This window comes from Pteropus medius, unplaced genomic scaffold, assembly GCF_902729225.1.
Source record: "Pteropus medius unplaced genomic scaffold, Ma_sr-lr_union100, whole genome shotgun sequence".
Classification (NCBI taxonomy): Eukaryota; Metazoa; Chordata; class Mammalia; order Chiroptera; family Pteropodidae; genus Pteropus; species Pteropus medius.
The window spans coordinates 531,847-545,567 of NW_024356333.1; the positions used below are offsets into that span (position 1 = coordinate 531,847).

At 45.0% G+C, this 13,721-nt stretch overlaps 1 protein-coding gene across 6 annotated transcripts in view; it reads left to right on the top strand.

The window, feature by feature from the left end:
- The first annotated feature begins 4,906 nt into the window (after window positions 1-4,906).
- XRCC2 (X-ray repair cross complementing 2) overlaps window positions 4,907-13,721 on the top strand; it is a 128,855-nt gene continuing 120,040 nt past the window's right edge. For 3 of the 6 annotated variants that reach the window (XR_005652461.1, XM_039861335.1, XM_039861333.1), the window contains exon 1: window positions 4,909-5,098. Coding sequence is in view for 2 of the 6 variants with exons in the window: in XM_039861335.1 (XP_039717269.1) it covers window positions 5,060-5,098 (39 nt within the window). In the remaining 4 variants the exon portion in view is untranslated. Of the gene's footprint in view, window positions 5,099-13,721 lie in introns of all 6 variants that reach the window. The other 3 variants (XR_005652462.1, XR_005652463.1, XR_005652469.1) reach the window with 2 other exon arrangements.

Consider the following 13,721-nt stretch of genomic DNA (forward strand, 5'->3'; position numbering starts at 1 on the left):
ATCTTCCTGCTTCTTAAAAGAATCGCAAGGGAGCCAAGTGTACACGGTGGCGGAGGAAGACGGGACTATGGGTGACGAGCGCACCATGCGATGTATGGATGATGTGTCACATAGATGTACACGTGGAGCTTATATAATGTTATGAACCAGTGTCACCCCAATACATTTAATTTTAAAAAGCACAGAGTCACAGGATCTAGAGTTGTAAAAGGCCTTAGATCTCTGTACCTTCTGGAAGCGACTTAATGTGTTAGGGAGACTGCAGGCTGTACAGTTAGGTGGACCTGGGCTCCTACCAGCTGGAGGACCGCAGGGCTACCAAACCTCTCGGGGCCCCGGAGCACTCATCTGTAAGATGCGGGTATAACGAACACCTTGCGGGGGTGGGGGAGTGGTGGGAATCATATACAGAGAACGACAAGGCTAGGGTCTGGAGCATAGACGACTTTCAATATGTGACAGCCACTGTCTCGTCCACATTCCCCACCTCACGGAGAAAGAAGCGGAGGCTGCCGGCTGACGGAAGTGGGAGGCCTACTGGGCGTCGCGCGGGCAGAGCGGGGCGGCAAATCCCCACGTTTAAAACCCACTGAGATGGATTTCGTGGCTATGGACCTGAAAGCGGAATTGGAGGTGTGACTTTTACGCTTCATTCCTAGAAGTAGGATGGCTGTGTCAAAAAGTTACTCAATGTATGTAGTTTTGTCCAATTTCACCAAACTCTCTCCCAAAGGACTGTACGTGTTTGCATTTCTGCCAGCAATTTGTGTCTCCTGCATTCTCTCGAAAGAAGAGTGATGTCTCTAGAGCACGGAACTAATTTCAGAACCGTGCTGTGTGGGATGGCCCGCACAGACGGGCGTGCGCCTAATGGACTCAACTAATTCTGCTGACAAGTAATCTTCACTCGGGCAGTGTGAGGGCCAAGAAACTCGTTAGCTCAGAGCAGCCACTCAGCTGTAAATTTAAAATATTGATTTCCTCGTATGTAAGGAAAGATTCACTTTGTACAGGAGTGACTGGAGTGGAAGAGGAGGGTGACCTAGATGTGTGGCTTCGCAGATGTGGCCTTACTGGGTGGGTAAGACGGGACGGAGGTTGCCGTCCCGGCATCCGCTCCCGCGTCTCCTCCGAGCTACTCTCGTCTTGTCATGGTCATTGTCGTTTACTGTCATCCGCACCTTTCCGCAGAGCCTGTGACCTTTGAAAGAATATATCTCTACCCCTGGATCTGAAGGTGGAGCATGTAGCTTGGGCTCCAGCTAACCGGCCCAATCTTATTCCCTGGTGTTGATGTTTCCGGTGTGGACACACAGTCCCACGAGGGCCAAGGGAGAGAATAAGAATCTGACAAGAGAAAAGAGAAACTAGGTGGTTATTGGCCTAACTGAGCCTCTCAATGAAACTACACTTGAAGCCCGTCTCACCCTGGGCCTCCAGCTGTCTGACCCAATACATTCCACTTATTATTTAAATCAAAAGGAGCTGGGTTTTCTGTGACTTACGACCAAAAAGTATTCTAATGTATACAATGAGCAACTTTAGTATTACCTCCAAGAAATACTTCATGAGCACAGGCTATTCCTTAGTCTTTTAAAAGAATAGATGGGTGAACAATATATATTTCTGCATGAACTTTTTTCATTCCAGAAAACCGTTTGTTTTGATGTTAATGGCCAATGCTACTACTTTAAATCCTTGGCTCTTAGAACCCCCAAATGGGCATTACTATTACCAGGTCTAAATATCTAGTTCCTCAAATCCTAAAAATTAGATCCAAACCTCTCTCAAGAAAGTTTAACAAGGCACAGAAAGTTTTCAGGTCAGAATGAAAGACACGCTCATCTATTTTGCCCGCACTTTGCCACCATTTTGGTATACATCTTCCTGCCTGCCTCAGTGGCAACCACACTCATGCCTCTCTGAGCTTTACTTACTAAAAACCTTTGATTTATCATATTACAGACTGTTTAGTGTGAGTCGTCAAGAACCCACTATAAAGAGCCTGAGATTTCACTCTTCCTGAAAGCTGATGAGTTAGCCTACCACAATTTCATGGATGCTGACGGAAGACATGGAAATCCCAGTCAGAGACAAAGGACTTTTTCACTCATAGCAATAGGAGTAGCCAGAATACGAGCATTTCCTTGCACTGGTTACCAGACCCCAGTAAAAAGGCAAAGTAACACTTTGCACATGGAGTGAGTTGCATTACAGGAGAGGAAACTTCAGCTTAGGGAGCCCGAATCTTTTATAATGGCAGTAAGCGTGACTTAGCTTTGTTCACTATACAAACAACTTGGACATCATGTAGAATTTAAAAAAAAAAAATTCACTTTTCTAAAATAGCAAATCCAAGACCCCAGTTCCAAAAGGATTATAGCTCAAGTCATCAATACCATCAGAATTAGACTAATGTTATGGATTTGCTTGGGGGAGCAGATAATATAATTTGGCGCATTTTAAATATTTCTACTTGTACGAATTCAGAGTCCTGCTTCTATATGTGGGAGTAGGTGGAGAGACAGCACAGGTGAATGTTGGTGGTGACTGTATGCCAGCTTGTTTACCTCATCTTCCATCACAATTCACTAAACCTGCACATGGTAACCTGCTGTTAACTCATGCCTTTTCTTACGTCTTTCGCCCTCTTTCCAAGAATCTTTTCTTCCTAACCACATACAGTATTCTCCTTGAAAGGAGTTGCAATAAAAATAGCTTTTTCCATCTCCTATTCTTGTGATATTTTTATCTGTAGAGAAGTTTTAGCACCCCGGACAGCTGCCAGACAGGCTCATCTCGTAATCTGGTCGCAATCACTGCCATCATGGTGAACAGGAGATAGATAGATTGAGTATTTATTGTATCTTTGGCACTAGGTTAAGTGATGATCTAAGAAACATAGGGAGGTGGGAAGGGAACTGATATTCGGTGCTGGGTGCCGTGCTATCTTAAGTACATTATCTCAATGTCATTGCAACACTTTGTCAAAAAAGGTCCAGAGTGGTAACATGTATCTTGGTGATAAGTGACAGAACGAGATTAAAATTCCAGGTGTATCTGACGTCAAGATCCATGGAGAGTGCAGAAAACTCATCTTGGAATTCAAAACGATTATAACTCAGGGAGAAAAGCTCTGTGCGATGAACGAAGTACTAATATATGTTGAATATTAAATGGGATTTGTGGACCATGAGTGCTAGGAAAATGACCCTACTTAAAAAAAATGACTGCCATCCTCCATCGTGTATACTTCAGTTCTGTGAAACCCACTGCTCCATGTACTAGAACGGACCAAGAACAGTGGGTACCGCTCATGTAGGTACCTGATTTGGGTGAGCACCTTAACTTTCATAAAAGAAATTTCAACTCAAGTCTTGGATTTCTACTACCTTGCTTTCTACTTCAGAGGGAAAAACCAACCAACCAACCACAAGCCCTCAGACTAGAACTTCCTTAACATTTTTGAGCTCCCAAACGGCAAATTTACCTGCATCTGCACCCATTCTTGACGCCTTCTCTCTGCCCACGGTGGAAGACATGTTCTCCCCTATCTAAAGCTGATTCTTGTACCTACAACCCTCCTTGCTCTCAGGCCTCCACTCCATCTTTATTGTATCTTGCTCCTCAGAGCAGGTCTAACCTTTAAGTCTCTACTTCTGGATCGGTGTTTACACATGCCCCAGGCTGTACCTTCTCAAAAGACTCTTCCTCGAACCTGTATATTTTTCTGGATACTGTGACCCCACCCCCACTCCTTCACAGCCAAGTGTCTTTGAGGACAGGTCTGCTGTATTCATGGTATTTCCCATTAATGTATTGACACACTACAGTCTGGTCAACAAAATAATGTGGGCCAAATCTGTGCCTCGGTTTTCTCATCCACAAAACAGAGATAATAACAGTACCGAGGACTGTGAGGATTAAATTAGTTATTATAAATAAAGCTTTTAGAACAGTGCCTGGCACACAGTAAGCACTACAAGTGTTAGCTATCATCACTGTTATAATCGTTATTTCTTAATTACACAGCACCAAGTATAATGATAAGGGAAAAAAAAGGACTGGAAAACGCCAACTTCACAGTTTTGCTCAGTTCAACAACAGACACAGCCGTTGGAAAGTTGAGTTTTTAAAAAACACATGTCAGTAAATCACTTAATAGGCCGTAAACTCCATACAGGCAAGTTTCTTATCCTCTGTTTTATTCCAAGAACTTGGCACAGATCAGGCATATAGTAAATACTCAAAATCTATCTATCTTTTTTTTTTGATTTAATATTTATCCAGCTCCTTTGATGAACGACCATTTGATAACCGCCAGTAATACAATTCTTCTACCTCCAAAAAGAACTCGATAAACATGCAGGCTCGGTATATTTTTAAAATTATTTTAAGTGTAGTGTACTTTTTCAGAATTAATCGTGACACACGCACAGCCGGCCAGAGGCTTCTGACCCAAGAATGGACGAAAAAGCCTGCTTGCCCAGAAAATGTTTTGTTAATAGTAGAAAAAACAATACTAATAAGTACGTGCTGTTACTTTTACCTAATAACGAAACAAAGTTAACGAGGGGAGACACCGTCCCCTGCGGTCGCTCGGTCCCGTAGGAGACGGGGCCTGACGTCCCCAGAGAGAGGGCGACTCGCGCCCTACTGCGCATGCCTGACACCTCCCGTGCCGAGGACGGCCCGCGCCCTACTGCGCATGTCCGCCGCCTCCCGTGCCGAGGGCAGCCTGCGCCCTACTGCGCATGCCCGCCGACTCCCCGGCCGGGGGCGGGCGCAGCGCGCATGCTCGCATCCGGGCCCGCGGGTCCGCGCGCCTCACTGGCTGGCTGGCTGACTGGCGGACTGGCTGACTGGCTGGGCTGGCTGGATCAAGGCTGACTGGCTGACTGGCTGGCTGGCTGACTGGCTGACTGGCTGACTGGCTGACTGGCTGACTGACTGGCTGACTCGCTGGCTGGCGGGGCTGACTGGCGGGGCGGGCGCCGCCTGTGGCCGACGTGTCGGTGGCGGGAAAGTTGAGTGCCCGCCGCGCCGAGCCTCCGCGGCGATGTGCAGTGACCTCCCCGGGGCCGAGTCCGGGACGCAGGTGAGAGCGCGGGAGACGGGGACGGAAGGCCGGGGCGGGCCGGGGCCGGGGCCGGGCCCCGCCACCCTGGCAGCGCGCGCGCCGCACCTGCGCCCCGGGACCGGGTCCACACCCGCCCGCGCCGCTGCGCACGCCCTGCGGCCGCGGCCAGGGTCCGGGCCGGTCGCCTCGCCGTGGCCGCTGTGGCCCGCGCGTGTCTGCTGCCGACGGCCAGCCGCCGCGGTCCCAGCCTCCGTTTCCCGCCTGAATGTCCCCGGAGCCACACGCGCCATTCGGCGTCCTGCGAGAACGTGCTGGGGAGTCGAACCGGCCAGCATCGCCCCTTGAGGAGCGAGGGAACAGGAGCAGAAAACGGAGGGTCAGCGGGTGCCCGCGGGGGCTGCTGGACAGTTGGCTGGACCACGACGCCAGCGCGCGCGGAAGTCGCGCCGGGCGACAGAGGGCGGCGTCACGGAGGAGCCCTGCGGTTTTAAGACCGTGTGTAGTCGGTCGGGCAGGGAGGGCATGGCTTTCAACGCCGAGCGAGGCCGCGGGGTCCCGCGGGGTGTACGAGCCGGGCTCGTGCGGGGCGGGGGGCGGGGACTGCAGATGTCCCCTCCGGTCGGAACCCAGCAGCCAGGGAGGCGGGCGCTGGCGAGTCAGCGCCGAGCCCTGGGCGGAGGTGGACGGTGCAGCATCTGCCCTGTGGGCGAGGGCGAGGAGGCGGGACCCTGCGACGAGCCAGCCAAGGGTAAGCGTTCAGGCTCAGCCTCTGCGACTCGCCACTGCCTCGTCTAACGGAAGGCAGCGCCCCGCCCCGAGACAGGCGCCGGCTGTGGTCCCGCCGAACCCTGGCGTTGTGAACTTTTGGATGCGGCCCGCTGGCCACAGCTTGCCAACTCCTGCCCCTTATGAGTGGCACCTCCGCTTGGGGTGAGAGCTACTGCAAGTTACCACCTTACTTTCTTAAACGGTCATTTGAAACCAGGTCGAACACAGGTGACCTCTGCAGTCAGAACAAGCCTAGCATCCAGAAAATGGGAGCCCGGCACGGTCGCATCACTGAACGAAGCATGCGGCATCACGTCCTTTGCCCGCCATGTCTGTCCGGAGATCCTATGGCAGATTGCTCCGCTCATGTGGCGTCAGACTGCGGCGGAGTGGAGGGGAGAACAGGGAGCTAGGCAGCCGCTGCTTCTTTACTTTTATCTTTTTGTTAACAAACCCGACCAAGCCAGCCTCTCTTTCAGCGCGAGGCACCGTATGGCCGGTGCTGATCTGTTCGGATGCTCCTTTCTTTCTCTGTACATCAGTCTCCTTTATGGACTCTGGCGGCACTGCGATGAGGAAGACAGAAACCACCCCCAAGAAACTGAAATAAGCTGCTTAAAAGTTTTAATTCACTAGAATGACCTCCTTATAAAATAGCTCCCCTTTCTGACATCTTGTGAATAGTAGGGAAAAAACATTTCATACAGGGCCTTCCAAGAAAAAGTTGCAAAGAATATTTTAACAGATTCTAGAGATGCAATTCGTGGTAGGCCAGATAGAGTGTAGACAATTTGTGAAATAAGCCTGTTATTTAAAGAAGACAAGCATTTGAATACAATTTACAGTCAAATAATCTGTTTCTTTTACCTTGCTTTTGCACAGTAGCCATGGCATTTTTACATTTATATCCCTCTGAGAGTACAGAAAAGATGCACAGTGACTTGGCAGAATTTTGGCATCATCCAGTAATTGGCTTCTTTGCACATAGTTGTTAAATAGTGGTATACTTTATGTTTTCTCAAAAATGGTTATATGCCTTGAGTTTAAAAATAATTGATGGATTAAAAATGAAGGTGTCCAGTTTTGGTTGGCACACACAACATACTGTCCGCTTTTTTCCCTTTAATTAGCTTTACTATAATAGTTATTAAAGTAGTACATGTTTATGGCAGAAAATTCCAGTGCTGAAGTGAGAAGTAGGAAACTTCCTCAGCACAATGATTTGTTCGTACCTTCTTTCATAAATTTTCTAATGTCATAATTTTGGGGGCTGAGACGGAGAATTCTGGAAGGGAAGTTCAGAGACCTTGGTTCTAGTCTTGGCTCTGCCATGGACCAGCTTTGTGGTTTTGGACAGGTTATTAGACCTTGCCTTCCATCTTCGCAAACGGAGCGTGGTAGACTGACTTCTCACTTCCCTTTTAGCTGTACCTCTAGGAGATGGGTTCTTATGTTTACATTGTTTCACTAAGTACTGTATTCTCTGCATATAAATACTTGGTAAATAGTTGCTGATAATAACCACTGGTTTTCTTTCCTTAGCAAATGCACAGGGTGGCCTTTTTGCCAGAGGCAAATATTAAATAAGACAGATATTTAGTATTTATTAAATAACATCTTGGTTTTGTGGGATAGACTTTTAGACTGTCTCTCCCCTTCTCTCTTTGCTCTCCTTCTCACCCAGAAGAGGATCAGTGCCCTTACCATGACCATTTCTCCGTTATAAGTGACATCTGCATTTCCTTGTCTCTTTACACCCTAGCCTGCTTCCCTAACCACACCCAGCTGTCTACTTGTGCGGTGTCTCTACCTACCCAACTGTATGCCACTAGGGAAAATCACAACGAGGCTGACTGACTTCGTCAACTCAAATGGACACCCGGTCCAGCTATATTTCTCCAGGAATTAATTCACTTCTCACTTCAGAACACTTGTCATTGCATCCAACCTTACTCCTGGATTCTCGACACTGTGTCCTGTTGTCTTCCTGACACAGCCATGTGGATGTCTAGTAGGCATCCCAGACTTAACATGCTCATCACGGTAGAATCTTCGGTCCAGAGAAAATATAATAGAGAGTGTTGTTAAAGAAGAATGTTGTACATATCATTGTTAAGGCTGTTAGTGTGATCATTGTAATGTACTTGTGCAGGAGAAAATCATTTTTCTAAGGAGATGTAGTGTATTGAAGTATTTGAGGACAAGTGGTTCAGCAAAAGAAAAACGTTAAAGCAAATTTGGCAAAATGTTAGCAATAGGTGAATCTAGCTGAAGGTATACAGGTGTACTGTCTTAATATTTTCTGTGGGTTTGAAATTTTTCAAAAATCAAAAATTTGAGAAAAACTTTAATGTGCCCCAAACTGCAGTTCGATTTACCCCCACACACGTGCAGCCACTCCCCAACGTGCTTCCTCCCAGGTGTTCCCTGTCTTGAAAAGGTGACTTTGTTCTGCCAGTTGCTCAAGCTAAAAACCTTGGAGTCATTCTTGAATTTTTTCCTCCCACATCCCCTATCAACCCACATCCAGCTCATTAGCAGATTCTGTCTGCCATGCCTTCAATGTCTATTGTGAATTTGACCACTTTTCACTACCTTTACTATACAGCCATTCCTAGTCACCATCACTACTTCATTGCAGTGACCTTACGGGTCTCTGCTTCTCTGCTTTCACGCTTACTCACCTTAGCATGTTTTCCACGTGGTATCCAAGGCGACCCATTTAAAACAAGCAGGCTCTAATGCTCAAAGGTTTCCAGAGGCTCCTGCATCCAGAATTCTCCTTATTTCTTGAAATGATGTATGATTTGTAATTCTCTGTGGTTTGCCCTTCAGCCCCACCCATGACCTCTGATCTCATCTCCTGTCTTTCTCATCTACCACTGTCTCCCTCACTCGCTCTCCTTCAGCCTCGGAGCCTTCTCATCTCCTGTTCTCTCTGCCTAGATTGCTCCCCGCTCAGAAATCCACGTGGCTCACTTCCTCACTCACTTCAGGCTTTTGCTCACATGTCAACTTAGAGAAGCCTTTCCTGATCATCCTTCATAAGGTGCCCCTTCCTTCCAATCTTCATTCTTTTACGGAGCTTATTACCACACCTGACATTTTACACAATGTCTCCTACACACCTCCCGCCTTGTCATTCAGGGTCATGACAGCAGACTGCCGTCTGTGGGTCTTCTCCTTTGATCCCAGAGTCCAGAGCAATATTTAACCCACGATAGGTGTCCAGTAATTGTTTGGTGCATGGATTTTGTACCTTCCTCCTCTTCCCTCTCCCCTCTTTCTGCCTTACCTCATGTGACATTGAGAAAACAAGAAATTTCACAGGAATGCCCTTATTTTTTCCTGTTGTCTTTCCGCTATGATTTCTAGTTTGTTTCCATTTCAGAGAACATACTGTGTCTAATTTCAGTTCTTTTAAATGTGTTGAGGTTGGTTTTATGGCCCAGGATTTGATCTGTCTTGATGAATGTTCCATGGACACCTGAAAAAAATGTCTATTCTGCTATTGTTGGGTGCAACGTTCTATATATGAATTAGATCCTATCGATTGTATTGTTCAGCTCTCCTGTATCCTTGATGCTTTTCTGTCTAGTCAATCGATCAGTTGCTGAGAGGTGAGTGTTGAAATCCCAACTAAAATTGTGGGTTTGTCTATTTCTCCTTTCACTTGCATTAGCTTTGCTTCATGTCTTTTGAGGCTGTTTGATATGTACACATTTAGGATCATATGTCTTACTGGTGGATTAATCCTCTTATCATGTAATGTCTGTCTTTGTCTCTAGTTATTTGCTCTGAAGTCTGCTTTATTAGATATTAATATATCAACTCTTTCTATTTCATCAAGTTTATGTTTGGTAATAACATATGTACTGATTTCCTCTGAATTCCCTCCCATAAAATAGAATAAATATTTTTTGCTTCTAAAAGGAGCAATTTCTTTCCTTGTGATATGGATTCCATCCATCCCATTTTTCCTCTTCGAGGACATCGCTTGTGCAGATATTCCTACTCCTATGGTCATTTTCCCCTGTCTTCTGCATCTTAAATCTTCTTTGCTACTAATCACTTCCGCTGGTACCCTAAAATAATAAGAGCTCATTCCAGCTCTTCCTTTCTCTGGGGTATAGTCCACATACATTTTGCCTAAAGTAAATTTCCTCTTTATATCATTAGTGAAACTATTAAGAATTATATTCAATTCGTAGATGGAGATCCAGGCCCATCCTAGGGCAGGTTTGGGAGTGTGTGCTTTAGCATACTTACTTCTTTTGGGAGCCCTTCACACTTAACCGGTTCGAAAGCTTGCTGCTGGGGTCCATCTGCAAACATTTAATCATAAAGGTCAGGGCAAATGAGCCTTTGTCCACATAGATTTTATACGTACATGTTTGCCTTAATGTCATTTATTTCTGGTTAATTTGATCTTTAAGCACTCCTTCCTGCTCTAGTGTAAGCTTTTCCAAAACTAACCGATGTTCAAAAACATTTATGTGACGTGTATTCTACTTCACAAGCATTAAACGTATATGATTGCCTCTTAAATGGACTTTGTTAGCGAGTGTTAAGAACCTTGATGGTAGCCATAGGAATACTCGCGGCCTTTTGTTTAATGGACGTTTATTGCTTATCCAAATATATGAAAATCTAAACAGTTTGCGATTCTTCATGCTCTCCATCCTTCCCGACTTCTACCTACTTATGCCCTGTTTACCTTCAGTTTACCAGGCAGCTACTAAGTTTCTGCCAAATGTAAAACATTTTGGAATTGATGGCAAGCCAAGGTATCCCTTTTCCTTTTAAGTGTTTACATCCAGATGAGGGAGACAGGCCGGTAATGTGCTCTTAACTGTAGTAATAGCTTCATGGAAGGAGTGGCCTTGAAAAGTGTGTAGAGTTTTTGTTTAGTCTAGGCCTTAGGGAATTTAATGGAGAGGACAGGGAAAAGACATTCCAGGGAGAAAGAAAGAAAGTGTTTTGCTATCAATGCTCATTATGTATGTACCTGGAAACGGTGTGCTGAATTCCTCATTCAGAATTAGAGGTGCCTCTCTCACAGACCGGAACTGGCCATCTCTTTCCCGTGTGTGTTTCTGTTGTGGCACTTACAGAACTTTACTGTACTTTCTAACCCTCTGACTCTCCCCCATCACATTTTTCGAGGACTGGAGCCGTGTCTGCTACATCCCTATATCCCTAGCGCCTCACTCAGTTTCTGGGACACACTTGGCTTGCCTGGAATGTTTGCCAGTGAATATCTGTGTAGCTGAGTGCTGTCCCTTTTGTAGACTGTGTACTTGCCCCAGCAGTGATGCTGCCGGTGAAAACATTTGGGGCTCTTTGGTTTAGAGTGAGTAGTAACAGAGGTGGTTGAAAGAGGCCAGATAATTGCTTAGACAGGACCTCAGATGGGTTTCATCTTCAGCTTGGTGTGTCCAGAAACTATTTTGTCCCTGTCTTCAGATTTGATCGGACTCGGTGATAATTGACTCAGGCTGTGTAGCACAGTAGAATTTTAGGCTTTGGGAACCAAGAGATCTCAGTTAAATTTTGGCTGCAGTGTCTACTAGTTTTCTCATCTGAAAAACAGAACGGAAACTAATAGAACTAATGAGACAATTAAAAAAGAATGTATATAAATTATATACTGCTGTTTCCACAGTAAGCACAAATAGTAGCAATTGTTGATCACTATTGTTATGATAATAAAACTTAGCAGATACTGATTTACAAACCAAATGTCAGCTCTATTAATTTACAATATTTTTGAATCTACCAAATAGACCGAAATTATTGTGTTCACTCTGTGTTCTTTCCCAGTTAGGAAATTTGGCCTCAGAAAGACTGCTTAGAGAATCAAGAGAAATAGCTGAATTGTGTCAATGGCTGCCATCACCACGCCCTGATCACCTGATGCGGTCATCTTCCGGGAAGGGGTTAAGCTGTCCTGTCAGCAGAACTTACTGGGTTCTACTCACTCTGGACACTTAACAAACTCTTCTCTGCCCTTCGGCAACTCCAGATTGACTAATTACTTCTTTCAACTCATTCCTCAAATGTGGACATCGTTAATTTTAATTTCTGTCATGATCAGATTTGTGTCAGATTTGGGGGGTATTTTCTGCTTACGTTTGGAAGATATCTTGTCTCAAAGTGGCTTCTACAAATTGTTGCTATTATCCATCATCCGTAGGATTAATTCTAAGGGTAAATCTGTTTCAAGGTTTGGGGAGTTACTTGCACCCCCTTTGTGCACGCTGTTTTTGGCATTGTAAAACATTGTTTTAAATAGTCTCGATGGGAAGTTTCCACCTTTGAAAATAAGTATGATCTTTAAGTGACAGTTGAAAGTCAGACACTGGCAGGCGAAGTCGGCCAGTTTGGTAAGAGGAGAGGCACCGGCTTAGTCCAGGAGTCGTGTCAGTAAATATAATAACGTTTCCTTGAATGCTGTCTTATGAAGAGTTCTCACAGGGCAGGGTTCTGAAGCATTCTGAGCCACGACAGTAAGAGTGAACGGTCGGAGTAACTGCCCAAGTTAATCCTTCTGATGAGAATGGTGGTCACTTTTATAGATGCTTTAAAAAACATATTCAGTTGTTTCACATGCTCCATCTTGTCCATGAAAGTTTCTGTCTTCAAGCTGTCTTCTGACTCTCAGTCTTCCAGCTCAGTGGTTCTCATGCTTTTCGGTCTTGGACTGCATTACACATTTAAAAATTACTGAGGATTTCAAAGAGCTTTTCTTTATGTGAGTTATATCTGTCAATGAAACAATGAGAAATTTATTTACATTCATGTACAATTAACAATAATGAACCCATTGAATAATACCATAAAAATTTTTATGAAAAATAGCTTTCTTTTTCTAAATAAACAACAACAAAAAATGTAGTGAGGAGTGACAGTTTTACAGCTTTGCAAATCTCTTTAATATCTGGCTAAATAGAAATTAAGTGGGTTCTCCTCTTTTGTATCCAATCTCTTACTATATATATGTTGTCCAGTTAAAGTACGTTAAGAATATCTGACCTCATAGATACATAGTTGGAAAAAGGAGGAGTATTTTAAGATCTTTTCAGATACTAGGCCAAAATTCAACAAGTACTAGTTTTCCTTAAAGGTAGTTGCAATATAAAACATAACATATACGTGAATTTTTCAGACATTAAAACTCATGGATCTGTGTTATACATGGAGTGAATCTTTTATGTGTAATCATGTACTGGTCATCTGGAAATACTGGTTCATTAAGTTCTGCAGATTTTTCAAGTACTGACACATTTTGTTAAATGTCCAGAAAAATCGCATTTGTTAAAATCAGCGGCTTCACCAAAAAGGATCTTAAGTATTGGGAAGCTAGCTGTGAAGCTCACAGTGGTGGGTAGAAGTTTTCCAAAGTTCAAATAATAAAAGTGTATTCCATGAAAAAAGCATCCAACTGACTCACACAATTGCTTTACCCAGAGAAGAGTCATTGCATTTCAGTTGGGAGAAGTGCTTTATCTGCGTGAGGCTGGGGAAACCCTAAGACTGCCTTTACTTCAGATGCCAACTGCAGAGTTCGGGGCCCCAAGAGCACACTCAAACACTAATTGCAAGTTTGGGGTCCCCAAGACCACCTTCAGGTTTAAGAATTCGTTAGAAGGACTCAGAACTCACTGAAAGTGGTTCTCTTCACGATTATGGTTTACTGCAGTGAAAGGAATCGGGTTAAAAGTCAGCCAGGGGGAGAGATGTAATGGGACGAAGTCCGGAAGAATTCCAAATGTGGGCTTCTAGTTGTCATCTCCCCATGGAGTCGTGTGTGACAGTGTGTGACAGTGTGTGACAGCGTGCCCACCAGGGAAGTGCACCTGAACTTCGATGT